This window comes from Lithobates pipiens, unplaced genomic scaffold (genome assembly GCF_037356315.1).
Source record: "Lithobates pipiens isolate NorthernLeopardFrog02 unplaced genomic scaffold, aLitPip1_a1.2 Scaffold_3, whole genome shotgun sequence".
NCBI classification, from domain to species: Eukaryota; Metazoa; Chordata; class Amphibia; order Anura; family Ranidae; genus Lithobates; species Lithobates pipiens.
Genome location: NW_027507790.1, coordinates 552099 through 569655, shown reverse-complemented (window position 1 = coordinate 569655; position 17557 = coordinate 552099). Strand labels below are relative to the sequence as shown.

The window sequence follows — 17557 nt, the reverse complement described above, 5'->3', positions numbered from 1 at the left end:
CAGACAGGAAGCTGAAGCTCAGGCAGGTGCAGACAGATGGACTGGAAGCATCTGCAAACAAGTCCAAGCAGGTGAACACTGGAGCAGGGTCAGGTGCAGGCAGGCTCGGCAACAGGCAGGCAGCGAGGTAGCAGAAGGAACAGGCAGGAACATGGTCCTGGGTACAGGCAGGTTCAGCAGCAGCCTGGCAGCGAGGTAGCAGAAGGAGCAGGCGGGAGCGTAGTCAAACAGGCTGAGGTAAGATGCAGGCAGATAGCAGGGGTTGCCAGGAGCAAGTTGGGTAGGGTCAACTGGAGCAGGATACAGGCAGACGATAATCAGGGGTCTCAGGTAAATGCTGTAGCCCAGACAGCACTGATGTAAGGGAACAAGGAGTTTAAATAGACTATTAGCACCAGAAGCGTCAGCGTGCGCTTGCACCTGTGCGCACATGTCAGAATTTTGTGCAACACTAGTGCACAGGCGCGTGAACATGGGTGCGCGTGCACGTGCTTGCAAAGCCCTTTTCGGTGGAACATGTAGAACAGGGGGACGTCTAAGGTCGCCATCTTGATTGCTGGCGTGCCCTTCCTAACACTCCCACAGTTCTGTTCAAGAGACAATAAATTTCTTTGCATTCAAAAAGTGTCTGGAACCCACCTTTTCATCTTGCAGTACACCCACCATGCCTTGTAACCCACTCTACACAGAAGGATGTCAGCTGTCCCTGACTCTGGAGGTCACCATTAGGCCTCTAGAGGTCCCAGACTTTGGTACATTTATATCAAGTGGCTAGTGCTATTTTTTTAACGCTTTACTTTTCAGGCTCATATCATAAATTTAATTATAAAATGGTGGTCTAATTTTTTTTTACACTTTGTTAATTGTTTTTCGGCTACCAATGCACATAAATAAAACAAAATATGGATATGCAGAATTTTCAGTGCACCACAATACATAGTAGTCCATTACTGTGCCGTGTATTGTCTTGGTGATTGCGATCACAAAACTGTGTTTCTTGATCATACATCACGGGACACAGGAGCTTCATTACATAGTGGGTTATATAGGCACCTCTGGTGATTGGACACTGGTTGACCCCAATTAAGGAGAATTCCTCCCCTATATAACCCCTCCCATATGGGAGGCACCTCAGTTTTTTCGCCAGTGTCTATGGTGGTTGGTCACGTAAAACTTTAGCTCTATGCAGGTCCCTGCAGGGGCCTAAGGGCTACAACAAACCGGATCCATACCTCGGGCCGATATTTGACTCCCAAGATGGTATGGTACCTGGGCCTCGTCAGCCGAAGAAGCGAGGTTTGGCCTGTAAGTCCTCTCCTTTGGAAGACTGGGCTCTGGGAAAACCAGACTTGGTGTACTGTTTACACGGAGCGCACGAAAGTTTCTGGCAGAGCTTTTTACATGGTCCAGGTAGGAGGCTCTTCCGAGAAAGAGCCCCAGATAAACCTGAAGGTTGGCTAACACTGCCCGCCGTGATGGGTGAAGGCTGGAATTTGTCTGGTTCAGCAATTCCTGCGGCGGGGACAGGTAAGGGAAGTTAATCCTTTATATTATTATATGATGGATTTCTTCATTGTGAGTAGTTGTATGTCTTACCTGGTTTCCACCACTAGAGGGAGTGAGAGCAGCCTGATGCATACTTACATGCCTTTCAGTACACACGCTCAGTGAAGCCTGGTTCTCCAGCTGTCTCACGTCTCCATTGCAATCCCTGCCACAACAAGGTAACACAGGGGTCCCACGTAGTCTGGGGGTCCCACGCAGCTCCGGTGGAGTTCTCCTTTCCCCCCTGGATCCCGTGGTCCTCATGCACGCACGCCGGGAGCATTCCCGACCTAATGGAGGAGGGGGGAGTGTGGTTGTGAGCCGTGCACGTTGGTGTGCACGGCGCTGTACTGTGCAGGCGCCAGGTGGCAGTTTTTAAAAAGCCCAGAGCGTCAGGGGGCTGTAAGTGGAGACACAGGAGCTGTGGGCAGTAAGCATCTGTGGGGATTGGATCCAGGCAAACCTTAGACACCTACTCAGCATCAGGTTGTGCAGTTTAACCACTTCCCGACGAGCGCACGATGATGTACGTCGACAGAATGGCACGGGCAGGCATATTGGCGTACAGGTACGTCCAATATTCGATGCCGCCCTGCCATCGGGAGCGCGCCGGCGGCGGCGCGCTCCCGCGCTGGTCGGGACCCCCGTGAGTCCGGTCGCGGGACCCGCGAACTCGATCGCCACGGGCATCCCCGCGATCGTCTCACGGAGCGGCCGAATGGAGGAAATGCTGTGTAAACAACATTTCTCCATTCTGCCTAGCAACTAGTGACGCTGATCTCTGCTCCATGTGATTGGAGCAGAGATCAGTGTTCACTAAATGAAAGCCCAACCCCCCCACAGTTAGTAACACACCCCTAGGAACACTTAACCCCTACACTGCCACCCACTGGTTAACCCTTTCACTGCCAGTGTCCTTTACACAGGAATCACTGCATTTATATAGCAGTGATTACTGTATAAATGACAATGGTCCCAAAAATGTGTCAAAAATGTCCGATGGGTCCCCCACAATGTCACAGTCACAATAAAAATCGCTGATCGCCGCCATTACTAGTAAAAAAAAAATAATAAAAAATATTAATAAAAATGCTATAAAACTATCCCTATTTTGGAAACGCTATAACTTTTGCGCAAACCAATCAATAATCGCTTATTGCGATTTTTTTTACCAAAAATATGTAGAAGAATACGTATCGGCCTAAACTGAGGGAAAAAAATGTTTTTTTATATATTTTTGGGGGATATTTATTATAACAAAATGTAAAAAATCATGCGTTTTTTTCAAAATTGTCGCTCTATTTTTGTTTATAGCGCAAAAAATAAAAACCGCAGGGGTGATCAAATACCACCAATAGAAGGCTCTATTTGTGGGAAAAAAAGGACGTCAATTTTGTTTGGGAGCCATGTCGCACGGCCGCGCAATTGTCAGTTAAAGCGACGCAGTGCCGAATCGCAAAAAGTGGTCTGGTCTTTGACCAGCAAAATGGTCCGGTCTGCAAGTGGTTAAGCATATATATTTATTGTGAGACTTTAAGCACAACTGCTTTGTAGCTTAGGACTATGTCTCCTCGTAAGAGGGTCTCAGGGGGAGGTAGCAAAGGCACTGGTAAATCACCGCCTAGGTCCAGGGGTTCTAAAAAAGTGCCTGTAAGTTACCATCCCCCCCTGCAAGACTGGAGCCAGCCTCTCAAGACGAGTCAGTGCACCTGTCAGGTTTTGCAGCCTCTCCTAATGTCCCAGCCCTGGTTTATGTCACCGAGGACTCCCTTAGGGCTACATTGGAGGGTTTTGAAGGGAGAATAATGAATTTTATTTCTGCTTCCCTGAAAGATAGCAGGAAAAGGGGTAGATCCCCTCCCTCTGCTGAAATTCCTCTCTCAGATGATTCTTCTGAAAATGAGGAGAGATCCCTGTCTGGGGACAGGGATCATGAGCAGTCGGATGAAATAGAGGAAGAGGAGAGAGTCCCCTCCTCCCAGGCACTCAGAAAACAGGTGCAGTATTATACTGAATTGGTCCGTACCACATTCAGAATGCCTGCTGCTGAAGTCGCTACGTCCTCTGTTTCTTCCCTGGGAGTCAGGAAAGCCCCACAGACTGCCTATTCCTTTCCAATCCATCCCTTAATGGATGAATTGTTGTATAAGGATTGGGGACATCCCGATAAACTGTTTGCTCCTCCTAAAAGGTTTTCTATGCATTATCCTCTGGAGGAAAGTTTCACCAAGAAGTGGGAGGTCCCATCTGTTGATGCGGCTGTTTCTTGCGTGAATAAAAACCTGACTTGTCCCTTGGATAATGGCAGGTATTTAAGGATCCAACTGATAAGAAGCTGGAAACCTTATTAAAAGCCTCCTTTTCCATGACTGGCGCTGTGGTGCAACCTACAGTCGCAGCCGTGGGGTTGTGTCAGTTCCTTAAGGAACAGGTTAAGCAGATGCTTGGGCTCCTTCCCAGTGAGGAAGTAAAAAATTATGCAGAACTGCCTCATATTCTGTGTTTCATGATTGATGCGATTTTGGATTCTGTCCAACAAGCATCACTTTGGCCCTCATGTTGGTACACATACGAAGGGCCCTATGGCTAAAAAATTGGGCAGCTGAGCTGTCATGCAAGAAGCATTTGATTGGGTTCCCGTTTAAAGGGGAACGTTTGTTTGGAGAAGAATTTGACAAATTCGCCCAAAAAATTTCAGAGGGTAAATCTACTCTCCTTCCAGTCAAAAGGAGCAAGTGTCCTGCATTCAGGCATGCTCTCTCTCCCGGAGCATCAAGCTCTAAGCATTGGCGACGGCCTTCTCAACCCTCCTCTAGAGGAAAGGCTCAAGGCCGAGCCCAGGGACAGGAAAAGACTTGGGGGCGAAAGCCTGCCAAGCAGAGCCCAAAAGCTTCCTTGTGAAGGGGCGCCCCCGCTCGGTCGAGTGGGGGGAAGGCTCCTGCGATTTGCAGGAGCCTGGCGGTAAGAGATCCGGGACAAGTGGTTTATCTCTTCGGTATCTCTGGGCTACAGGCTAGAGTTTCAGGAGATTCCACCTTCTCGCTTTCTAAGGTCAAGGATCCCCAAGGATCCAGTAAAGCAAAAACCGCTATTTCGGGCCTTAGATCACTTACTATCCCAAGGGGTGATAGTAGAAGTGGACCCAAAAGAACAGGGTTCAGGGTTTTACTCAAATCTCTTCACCGTTCCAAAGCCAAATGGAAGTGTCAGACCAATCTTAGATCTGAAGGATCTGAACCGGTTGTTACACATCTGGTCCTTCCGAATGCAGTCAATCCGCACTGTGGTCTCCTCCCTGCAAGGGGGAGAATTTATGGCATCAATAGATATCAAAGATGCATATCTCCATGTGCCAAATTTTCCCGCACACCAAACATTTCTAAGGTTCGCGGTAGAGCGGCGCCATTTTCAATTTGTGGCCTTGCCGTTTGGGCTTGCTACGGCCCCTCGAGTCTTCACAAAGATTCTGGACCCTCTCTTAGCAAACCTAAGAGCTCAGGGTATAGCCATCATGGCTTATCTAGACGATTTGCTTCTCATGGAGAAAACAGCAGCGTTCCTGAACTGCAGTGTCACCAGAACGCTAGAACACCTGGAACGCCTAGGTTGAATCATAAACCTAGAAAGATTGTCCCTACAGCCTTCCACCAGGTTGGAATACCTGGGCATGATCATCAACACCGCTCAGGGCAAGGTGTTTCTTCCAAGGTCAAAGGCCATTGGGGATCTTGTGCGCCTAATTCTGGGCAGAAGATCTTACCCCATTTGGTTGTGCATGAGACTGTTAGGGAAAATGCTCGCCTCCTTCGAGGCCGTCCCATTCACCCAGTTCCACTCAAGGCCTCTGCAAATATGCATCCTTGCGGATTGGAACAGGAAGCCCAAAGCCTTGGATCTTCCTATGCGTCTATCCCCAGGGACACGCAAAGTCTCGTCTGGTGGTTACAAACCAAGAATTTGCTGAAGGGCAAAACTTTTCTTCCTCTTCCATGGAAGATTATCACAACAGATGCCAGCCTGTCAGGCTGGGGAGCAGTATTGGAGGAGACGTGCTCCCAGGGGAATGGTCTGCGATCAAGAAGCTATTGCCCATAAATATCTTGGAGATCCGGGCAGTTTATATGGCTCTCATAAAGTGGTCTTACAGACTACGAGGTCTCCCAGTTTGGGTTCAGTCCGACAATGCCACAGCAGTGGCTTATATCAATCACCAGGGCGGTACCAGGAGTCTGGTGGCCCAAAAAAGAGGTGAATCGCATACTTGTCTGGGCAGAAAAGCATGTTCCGTGTCTTTCTGCAGTCTTCATTCCAGGAGTGGAAAATTGGCAGGCGGATTTTCTGAGCCACCAGCAGTTGTGCCCAGGAGAATGGGCTCTGCACCCCAATGTGTTTCGGAACATATGTCACAGGTGGAGTACTCCAGACGTAGATCTGTTTGCATCCAGGTTCAACAGGAAACTGGACAATTTTGTGTCAAGGACAAGAGATAAACTTGCTCAGGGGTCAGATGCTCTGACAGATCTCTGGGATCAGTACAATCTGATCTATGCCTTCCTCCCGAGCCCGCTTCTGTCGCGGTTCCTGGGAAGAGTCAAGAAGGAGACAAAGTCGGTCCTTTTGGTGGCCCCGGCTTGGCCAGGCGACCATGGTACGCAGAGATCATGAAGTTGGCAGTAGGCAGGCCATGGATCCTCCCTCTCCGGCCAAATCTGCTCTCACAGGGTCCAATCTACCATCCTGCTTTACGCAGTCTGAATTTGACGGTTTGGCTGCTGAGACCCACATTCTGAGAGACCGTGGCCTTTCGGGGCCAGTCCTTTTTACTCTGGTCAATGCCAGAAAGCCGGCCTCCAGGCTTATTTATTACAAAATCTGGAGGGCATGTTTCCTGGTGTGAACTCAGGAAATGGCATTCTAGAAAGTATGTCATTAGCAGGATCTTGGCCTTTCTCCAGTCAGGCCTAGAAATGAATTTGGCCATAAGCACTGTCAAGGTGCAGATTTCGGCCCTGTCAGTGTTTTTTTCAGAAGCCACTTGCATCGCATTCCCTGGTGCGGGCTTTCATCCAGGGGGCCATGCGGATAAGACTGCCAGTCAAACCTCCGGTATGCCCATGGGATCTGAATTTGGTTCTCTCGGTTTTGCAGGGGCAACCATTTGAACCTTTGCATCTGGCTTCATTAGTTCATTAGTTCTCCTGACTAAAAAATTGGTCTTCTTGGTAGCCATATCCATGGCTAGAAGAGTATCAGAGCTAGCAGCTCTTTCTAGCAAGGAGCCGTATCTAATTATTCATAAGGACCGGGTGGTCATGCGTCCCAACAGGTCCTTTCTACCTAAGGTGGTTTCGGGATTCCATTCGAATCAAGATGTAATCCTACCATCCTTTTTCCGCACCCACAGTCCGCAGAAGAAGAATCTTTGCACACTTTGGATGTGGTTAGAGCAATCAGTATTTATCTTCAAGCAACTGCTCAGATAAGGAAAACTGATTGCTTGTTTATTTTGCCGGAAGGCCCTAGGAAGGGCCAGGCAGCATCAAGATCCACTTTCTCAAGGTGGATTAGACAGGTTATTTCTCAGGCCTATAGTGTAAAGGGGAAGATTCCTCCTTTTCAAGTGAAAGCGCACTCTACTAGGGTTGTAAGTGCTTCTTGGGCAGTGCATCACCAGGCCTCCCTGGCTCAGATCTGTAAGGCTGCAACTTGGTCATCAGTCCACACATTCACCACATTCTATCAGGTGGATGTCAGAGGGCAAGAGGATATCGCCTTCGGGCGCAGTGTACTGCAGGCTGTAGTTTAGATCCTCCGGTCCCTCGCGGTCTATAATTATGATCTGTGTCTCCCTCCCCTCAATCTGAGCATTGCTATGGGACATCCCACTATGTAATGAAGCTCCTGTGTCCCGTGATGTATGATCAAGAAAATGGGATTTTTATATACAGCTTACCTGTAAAATCCTTTTCTTGAGAGTACATCACGGGACACAGGGCTCCCGCCCCTCTTGGGTTTTACGTGGTTTCTTATTGCTTTGCTACAAAACTGAGGTGCCTCCCATATGGGAGGGGTTATATAGAGGAGGAATTCTCCTTAATTGGGGTCAACCAGTGTCCAATCACCAGAGGTGCCTATATAACCCCTATGTAATGAAGCTCCTGTGTCCCGTGATGTACTCTCAAGAAAAGGATTTTACAGGTAAGCTGTATATAAAAATCCAATTTTTCTGCACTTTACTGGAACTTTTTTGGAACAATACAATGTTAGTACAGCAATCTCCCCCGCTGTGCTATTGTGTTCTCACAGGGAGCCCCCCACCAGAACACTTTGGTCAGCTGGTCGGCAGATCTTTTTTGGCCTCCGTACACCCTGGCTGAATGTCCACCGATTCTATTGGACTGGGTGGCATTCAAACTGTGTTTACTAGGCTTAAGTGTCAGGTGTATGATTAACCAATTATAGCATGCAGGTGCTAATGACCATCAATTTCATATGTAGATTGAAACACAGTCATTAACTGAAACATAAACATCTGTGCAGGAGGCTTAAAACTAGGTGGGGAACAGCTAAACTCTGCTATTAAGGTGAGGTTGTGGAAGACAGTTTCATGTCACAGGTCATACACAATGGAAAGACTGAGAACAGCAACAAGACACAGCTTTATAAGGTAGTTAACTCAATCAACAAGGTTTCTCCCAGGCAAAGATTTCCAAGCAGACTGGGGTTTCAGGATGGTTTCAGGATTCAAGCTCTTTTGAAGAACTGTAAATGTAGTGGTCAACCAAGGAAAGCTAATGCAGAAGATGAAAGACAGATCATGCTTACTTCCTTTCATTGGAGGATGTCCAGCGGTGCCATCAGCAAAGAACTGGAGGAAACCAGTGGCACCCAGGTGCACTCATTTACTGTCTAGAGAAGCCAGAAATTATATGTTTTGACTCATATGGTGATCTCTTTTAGAATAATGTGATGCTTTTGTGATAAGTTCCCCTGATGAAGGGACGTACTGAGTCTCGAAATGCGCTGGACCCCTTGAACCACTACATGGAACCAACTACAGTCTTTTACATACGCTGTTTTTATTGGTTTGGTGATGTTATACACCATTGTTTTCTTGTCTACTTATGTCTAAAATAATAGCTATATATTTTAAATATTGTCTCAAATGTTGCCGTTAAAGTCCCAATTGTATCGGGGGGTACTCTTTGCTCTATAGAGAAGCCAGAAGTGGTCTTCATGGAAGAATTGTAGCCAAAAACCATACCTCCAACGTAGAAACAGGGCTAAGTGACTCAACTATGCACGAAAACATAGAAACTGGGGTGCAGAAAAATGGCAGCGGGTGCTCTGGACTGATGAGTAAAAAATGTCAATATTTGGCTGTAGCAGGTGGCTTTTTGCTCACCCAATGAGTGTCTACAGGCAACAGTGAAGCATGATGGAGGTTCCTTGCAAGTTTGGGACTGCATTTCTGCAGATGGAGTTGGGGATTTGATCAGGATCAATGGTGTCCTCAATGCTGAGAAATATAGGCAGATAGATATTCATCATGCCATACCATTAGTAAGGCATGTGATTGTCCCTAAATGTATTCTTCAGCAGGGAAACAACCCCAAACATACAGTCAACCTCATCAGGACCTATCTTCAGCATAAAGAAGGATAAGGAGTCCTAGAAGTGTTGGTTTGGCCCCCACAGAGCCCCAATCTCAGCATCATGAAGTCTGCCTGGGAATACATGAAGAGACAGAACCATTTGAGGCAGCCTACATCCATAAAAGATATGCGGTTAGTTCTTCAAGATTTGTAGAACAACCTACCTTGCAAGTTCCTTCAAAAACTGTGTGCACGTATACCAAGAAGAATTGATGCTGAAGGCAAAGGGTGGTCTCTCTAAATGTTGATTTGATTTGGATTTCTCTTCTATTCAATTTTCACTTCCTGTTTTGGCTATAAGACAGGAAGGGAAGGGGAATCTCCCCAATGGGGCGGAGATGGCAAAAAGATAAAGAGGTTATAACCCTCCCTTACTCAATCCAAAATGAAAAAAAAAGCTACACTTTAAGGATCAATTAGCACTCAGAACTTTATATATACAGTAGCGCTACAGCAGGGGTGTCCAAACTTTTTTCAAAGAGGGCCAGATTTGATGAAGTGAACATGCATAAGGGCCGACCATTGAACCATTAAAATTCGGTCTGTGTGTTCGTTCCGAACACTAATACACTGCCCAGCAAGAATTCTCTTGCCTTTGTCGCACACAGACGAATGCTCTGCTCTTTAGGAGTACCATTAATTCTTAATGGTACCCCACACATTGGAAAATATGGGGTGCTTTTGGTGCAGCGCAATTTAAAAAAAAAAGCTTGGGGACTTCTTTTCTTGCATTTTTGTGGGTAGGGAAGCCCATTGAAATGAATGGGCTGCCCTACATGCAGCATGCAGCCACACAGATGTGAACCAAGGGCTTGCTCACATGTCAGGTTGGAGGGGCAGTAAAACTACATGGTTAAGCTGTTTTTACCACCCCCAACTTCTCCCCCTTTAGATGCAGAGGGAGCAGCTGGGGGTGTACACATGCTGTGGCTGCAGCTGGAGGTATACCCAGGGTGAATGGGCCTGCACTCCAAATACCCCGCAACTGTGTGGATTGCACAGTTGCGGTATTGTGATGCTGCATTTACGGGCTTAAAACAGGTGGGGAGGAGGCAACATAATGCCTCTTTACCACCTTTCAAATGCCTCTCAAAAGCGATCTGTGCATAGATTGCTTTGCAGAGGAGCAGCAGTCCTGGCTGCTATCCCACACAAGCCCTACAAAAGCAGTTCTGATGGTACAGGAATGGGGGGGGGGGGTCCAGATTAAAAGTAGCATACACACAAACAAATGCACGCACACACATACAGACACATTCATACACATACATACAGACAAATGTACACACATACATGCAGACACATGCACACACATACATACAGACACATGCAGACACATGCACACACATACAGACACATACATACAGACACATGCACACACATACAGACACATGCATACACATACATACAGACACATGCACACACATACAGACACATGCATACACATACAGAAACATGCATACACATACATACATACACATGCACACACATACAGACACATGCATACACATACATACAGACACATGCACGCACATACAGACACATGCATACACATACATACAGACACATGCACGCACATACAGACACATGCATGCACATACATACAGACATACATACAGACACATGCACATGCATACACATACAGACACATGCATACACATTCATAGAGACATACATACAGACACATGCATACACATACCTACACATGCATACACATACATACATACAGACACATGCATACACATACATACAGACATACATACAGACACATGCATACACATGCACACACATACAGACACCCGCATACACATACATACAGACATATATACAGACACACACATACATACAGACATACATATATACACACGCATACACATACATACAGACATGCATACAGACACATGCATACACATACATGTAGACATACATACAGACACACGCATACACATACATACAGACATACATACAGACACATGCATACAGACATACATACAGACACATGCATACACATACATACAGGCACACGCACACACACACAGACACATGAATAAAGCACTATTAATCACTTGCAGACCGGACCATTTTGCTGGTCAAAGACCAGACCACTTTTTGCGATTTGGCACTGCGTCGCTTTAACTGACAATTGCGCGGTCGTGCGACGTGGCTCCCAAACAAAATTGACGTCCTTTTTTTCCCACAAATAGAGATTTCTTTTGATGGTATTTGATCACCCCTGCGGTTTTTATTTTTTGCGCTATAAACAAAAATAGAGCGACAATTTTGAAAAAAACGCATTATTTTTTACTTTTTGTTATAATAAATATCCCCCAAAAATATATAAAAAACATTTTTTTCCCTCAGTTTAGGCCGATACGTATTCTTCTACATATTTTTGGTAAAAAAAATCACAATAAGCGATTATTGATTGGTTTGCGCAAAAGTTATAGCGTTTACAAAATAGGGATAGTTTTATAGCATTTTTATTAATATTTTTTTATTATTTTTTTTTTACTAGTAATGGTCGGCGATCAGCGATTTTTATTGTGACTGCGACATTGTGGGGGACCCATCGGACATTTTTGACACATTTTTGGGACCATTGTCATTTATACAGTAATCACTGCTATATAAATGCAGTGATTCCTGTGTAAATGACACTGGCAGTGAAGGGGTTAACCAGTGGGTGGCAGTGTAGGGGTTAAGTGTTCCTAGGGGTGTGTTACTAACTGTGGGGGGGTTGGGCTTTCATTTAGTGAACACTGATCTCTGCTCCAATCACATGGAGCAGAGATCAGCGTCACTAGTTGCTAGGCAGAATGGAGAAATGCTGTTTACTCGGCATTTCCTCCATTCGGCCGCTCCGTGAGACGATCGCGGGGATCCCGGCGGCGCGCTCCCGATGGCAGGGCGGCATTGAATATTGGACGTACCTGTACGCAAATATGCCTGCCCGTGCCATTCTGTCGACGTACATCGTCGTGCGCTGGTCGGGAAGTGGTTAAAACTAATCTAGCTTATAGCACAGTACTGTACCTTTCCAACTTCCTTGTTCAGCCAGGTACTGCACTGTAGGGGGAAGCAGAGAGCACAGCACACTCCCCTGCATTTTACTTTCACTTTTGAGGCTGACAAGCTTCTCACAGTGCCGATGTACAGCTCGGCAGGGGATCGCTCATCTGACAGCCCTAATAGCCAGACGGGCCGTTCAAAACCGGACCGCGGGCCCGACTTTGGACATGTCTGCGCTACAGCAAATGCATTTGTTTGACAATATACACTTTGTACTGGCGCAAAAAAAAGAGCTGAATCAAGGTAATCAGGGGTTAAAAACAATAAAGTCATAAACTTAATGGTCCATGAAACATCCGTGGGTAGGAAGGAAGGTTTATGCACATAAATATCTGTCTAAGCCCTTGTACACACACAAAATCCGTCAGATTTTTTCAGATAGATTTTGTCCGAAACTAGTGTTGCATACACACGGTCGGACAAAGCTGCCTGAAAATCCAATCATTCGGAACGTGATGACGTTCGTTACGATGGGACTATGTTCAGGTTAGTAGCCAATAGCTTGGGACTCTTAATTTTATCTGAGCATGTGTGGCACTTTGTCTGATTGGAATTCTCTACAAACGATCGGACAAAGTCCGATCGGATCATGTTTTCGGAAAACTTTATATCCATCTCTCAAATTTTGTTGGTCGACATTCCGACGGAAAAAGTCTGATGGAGCCCGCACACGGTCGGATTATCCGACAACACGGTCCAATCGGACATTTTCCGTCAGAATGTCCGACCGTGTGTACAAGGGCTAACAAGGATATGGTAGGTGGCAGCTATCCTCAGAGTATAGCCAACTCTGCTGAAGACAAGAAGGGGGAAAAAGGGAAGCGCCACCTCAGTGTAGAGATTAAAACATGCTTTTTTAGCACAAGGATTAGGAGCACTTACAGGATAAAAGTAGTTACGGCTAGGCAGGCAGAGAATAGCCTATTCTCTGCCTGCCTAGCCCACCGTATCCCATTCCTGATTCCTGTGATGTCATTTCCGGCCACTCCGGCCACATTCTACGTTGGTTGTGGTTCCTGCTACCTGGTGGCCACAGGGTGCACAGAAGAATCTATCCATCTACACAGCCTGGGAAATGACAGGGAATCTGGAAGGACGCTAAGGCTTAACACCCCTATCTCCCTTGGTTTTTTATGAGCCTGAAAACAAATTTTATGCTGTAAGTGTTCCTTTTTCTTGCCCTAATAAAGCATGATTTAATTTCTACACTGAGGTGGTGCTTACCTTTTCTCCCCCTAAATACATTTGTTTGCATAGTGGTCGTAAGCAATCAGCAGTTTTTAAAGGTCTTTATATAATTTTAATATATACATATTTTCACATATTGATTTGCATACACTTCAGTTGGTTAGGTACTTAGGGTACCATTTTTTTTTTAATCTGGGGCGTACTATACATTTTAATTTTTAAAAGTCTTTAAATATTATGGTCAATTATTACAAACAGAATTTTTTTGTTGTCTCTGTCCCTGCCTGTCTGTGGAATTACAACCACTTTTTGTCCCTCTGACACCTTTTCATTGGGATACAGACAGCAATAACACCTGACAACCTATTCTCATCATACGGGCTTTAATAAAAAATGTTTAGAACATGTTGTGTACAGAAACATTAATATTATGTTGCATATAGAATGAATGAATTTGGCTACTAAAAGAAGAAAAAAACATTTTTAGTTTTCAACTTAGATTACAATATACCAAATGAATATCCAACTAATTCTAACTGGATCATTATGCAGTTGTGTAGTCATTATTGTGGTATTTGCAACTATTGAAAAATAAAGGGTAATAAACCACTACTCCCAATTTTTAAAGCAGCGCCATCCCAGCTTATTGGGATATTGTTGCAGCAAAGCACATTCTTATGTTTGACCATTTGACCATGTGTCAGGAATTTTTATTTATGTAAGTGTCTTTAAAGTGGAACTTCAGTCATATTCTAGTAAAGGCTAAACCTACTCCTACTCCCATTCTAAGCCTATTCTATCTAACCCTGTAAAGAAAAGATCTCAATAGTTACTTATTCTGAAGCCCAGCCCATGTGACTGGGCTGGAGCGGCTCCAGAACTGGATAAGTATACAGTTTTTGTCTTTACAGGGTTTGATCAAATAGGCTTAGAATGGGATTTTGAATGAACTTGCACGCTAAAGAATAAGTTCATCTTTGTAAAAAATAATAATAATAATAATAAATACATATCTTTTTGCAGCTTAAAAAATGTGCATTTATTTTATTTTTTTACATTTTTTATTTTATTAATTTTTTACCTTTAGCCTGAAAAACATTACATCAGTGATCAGTAGATCTCAGGTGCAATGCAGGGCTCTGGCAGACTGTCAGTGTAAGATGTCTGCTCATACCTCATTTTACCCTTGTAGCTCATTGAGAACTACCAGCTAACAGCGTACTTGTAATTCTCACATTTACAAAACTCAGTTGTAGTTTTAGTTATATAAAAATATCACATCATCTTGCAATGAGGACTGTTAATTATACACACATCATTATACAGTATGTACTGATGATAGAGGACATTTATCCAATTACCTTTTAAAACACATCATAAAATTGTGCACATATCACTGCCTATCCCATGTGTTTCCTGAAACACTTAATTAGTCATAAAACCACATATAAATTTAGGCTTGGTCCCCTATATCAAGGAGTAGACACAAGGTCCCAGCAGTCTGCAAATAGGCAGGGAAAATAGACGGAAATAGACCCTTATCCTTGATGAGCGTCTGTTACAGATATCAAAGGGGATCTCATGCAATAAACAACATCGGAACCCCCAATAAAAAATGAGAACCCCATGAAAAAAAAGAAAACAGCACAGCAGACCATTATCCAATTGCTCCCCATGTTGAAGAGTTTAAGGGCTTCTTCTCCACAATTCTTCTCCGCAAATTACAGATCCAGGTCCCGTCACTAAATGTAAACAAAGGGGTGAGTCTCCCAGGTGAAATCACTGACTAAATATGGACATGACCATATTTGGCCAATGATGCCATGCAGATTCCATACACCTGGTATGGTTTAATAGTAGAGGGGGGCCATTTCCCCCTTTTCAGGCCTGCTAGGTTGTATGCTCAGATAAGAATCTGGTATGGATTTTAAGGAGACCTCAGCCTTTTTTTCTTGTGTTTTGCATGGGGTCCCCATTAAAATCTATACCAGAACAGAAGGGTTTCATATGATTACTGGGGGGAATCCCCATGCCATTTTTTTCATAATCTCTGTCACTTTGTTTGCATTCCACTGTTCGGCAGGAATCTCCAGTTGGCAGCTGAATGGGTAAGGTAGGTCCATCCAGCAGTCAGTAGGCATCCGAACACCTTTCAGAGGGGAAGCTGTCTACATTTTTTAATACATTTTGTTTATTTAAAGCAGAGTTCCACCCAAAAGTGAAACTCCTTCCCCCTCCGGTGCCACATTTGGCACTTTTCGGGGCAGGATACATGTCCTTCACAGGTATCCTGTCCCCACTTCCGGGAGCCTCAGCCGCGGGTATTTTGTGCCATCACTGGGGCTCCCTCCTCCTTCCCCGGCTGCCAGGCTAGTAGAAGGGAGAAGTGGAGTGGAGTGCATGTGCATTAAGGTTCCCAGTGTGAAGCCATAAGGCTACACTGCTGGGTTCCCTTACTCACAATAGAGGCGGCATGCACCAAACAGCTGATGGAAACATCAGCTGCGGTGCCCACATCGCTGGACTCCAGGACAGGTAAGTGCCTGATTATTAAAATTCAGCAGCTACAGTATGTGCAGCTGCGGGCTTTTAATTTTAGCAGCGGTGGGCGGACCTCCGCTTTAAGGTTTTCAAGTTTCCGATATTGAATTAACAGTCAAGTGCTGCACAAAGGGGTTAATTTACCAAAGGCAAATAGATTGTGCACTTTGCAAGTGCAGATGCTCCAGAGCTTAGTAAATGAGGTAAGGCTTCACTTTGCAAAGAGTGCCCAATCATGTGCAAGGAAAATAAAACAGCATTTTATCTGGAACATAATTGGATGATGGAAGTCAGCAGAGTTTCTGCTCATTTACTAAGCTCTGGAGCAGTTGCACTTGCAGAGTCAATTACTACACACAGTTGGCTTTTCATATCAGTTCCTGTAGACAAGTTTCTCAATGGCTGCTTTCACCTCTCTGTTCCTAAAGCAGTAAATAATTGGGTTGAGAAAGGGTGTCACCACTGTGTAGACAACAGAGACCAGTTTGTTAGAATTAATAGACTGAGCCTTACTTGGTCTAGCATACATAAAAATTGTGGTTGAAAAAATCATGATGACGACAACCAGATGGGAGCCACAAGTTGAAAATGCTTTTTTGCGTCCAGTTGAACTTCGAATTTGAATGATAGTAGACAATATACACAAATAAGAGAGGCAAGTAAGTAGAAGTGGCACCAAAAGAATAACCAGAGCAAGAATAAAGTCTATAAGTTCTGTTAATGTCATATCTGTGCATGCAAGATTAAGTATAGGTGACACATCACAATAAAAATGGTTGATGATTACTGAATGGCAAAACGTTAGCTTAGAGATAAGGTAAGTCTTTAGAAGAGAAATAGCCAAGCCAATAAGCCAGGTAGAAAGAGCTAGAATAAAGCAGAAGTGCCAGTTCATTATAGTCTGGTAATGTAAAGGATTGCAGATTGCCACATATCGATCAAATGCCATAACAGTTAATAAAACACATTCCGTGCAGCCCAGGTAAAGGAAGAAAAAAAGCTGGGACATGCAACCAACATATGTTATTGTATTATTTCCATTTAGAAATATAGACAGTAATTTAGGAACAGTGACTGTCACATACCATGTCTCAAGGAAGGACAGATTCCCCAGAAAGAAATACATTGGCTTATGTAATTTGGGACTGTAGCAGATTATTATGATGATAAAAAGGTTTTCTACAATGGTCAAAATATACATGAAAAGAAATATGAAAAAAAATAGCATCTGAACAGGAGGGGAACTGGGGAACCCCAAAATAATGAAGGTACTGATGACATTTGTAAGATTTCCCTTCACTTCCAACTCCAAAGATATCATCTGAAAGAGTGTAGATTCATGTAATGTATCAGGATTCAGTATACATATAGCTAAGATTGAGGTAAATTACAGTCTTTTTAAAGAATGTGTAAAACCAAAGCTATTGTTGTACAGGTCTTCCTAAAAAAAATATTTGTTTGCTTATTTGGCACACCTAAGTGATTTAGATCATCTAACAAATTTCTATATTATATAAAGATAACCCGAGTAATACAAAATGCATTTTTAAATGATGATT

At 44.4% G+C, this 17557-nt stretch overlaps 1 protein-coding gene across 1 annotated transcript; it reads right to left on the bottom strand.

The window, feature by feature from the left end:
- Positions 1-16371: 16371 nt before the first annotated feature.
- LOC143939927 (olfactory receptor 6B1-like) lies at positions 16372-17319 on the bottom strand. The gene has a single exon (XM_077461018.1). It carries the CDS (start codon positions 17317-17319, stop codon positions 16372-16374), a length of 948 nt encoding a protein of 315 aa, XP_077317144.1.
- Between the last annotated feature and the right edge of the window lie 238 nt (positions 17320-17557).

Coding starts and splice junctions, on each gene's coding strand:
- LOC143939927 (XM_077461018.1), bottom strand. CDS start 17,319: ATGATATCTTTGGAGTTGGAAGTGAAGGGAAATCTTACAAATGTCATC.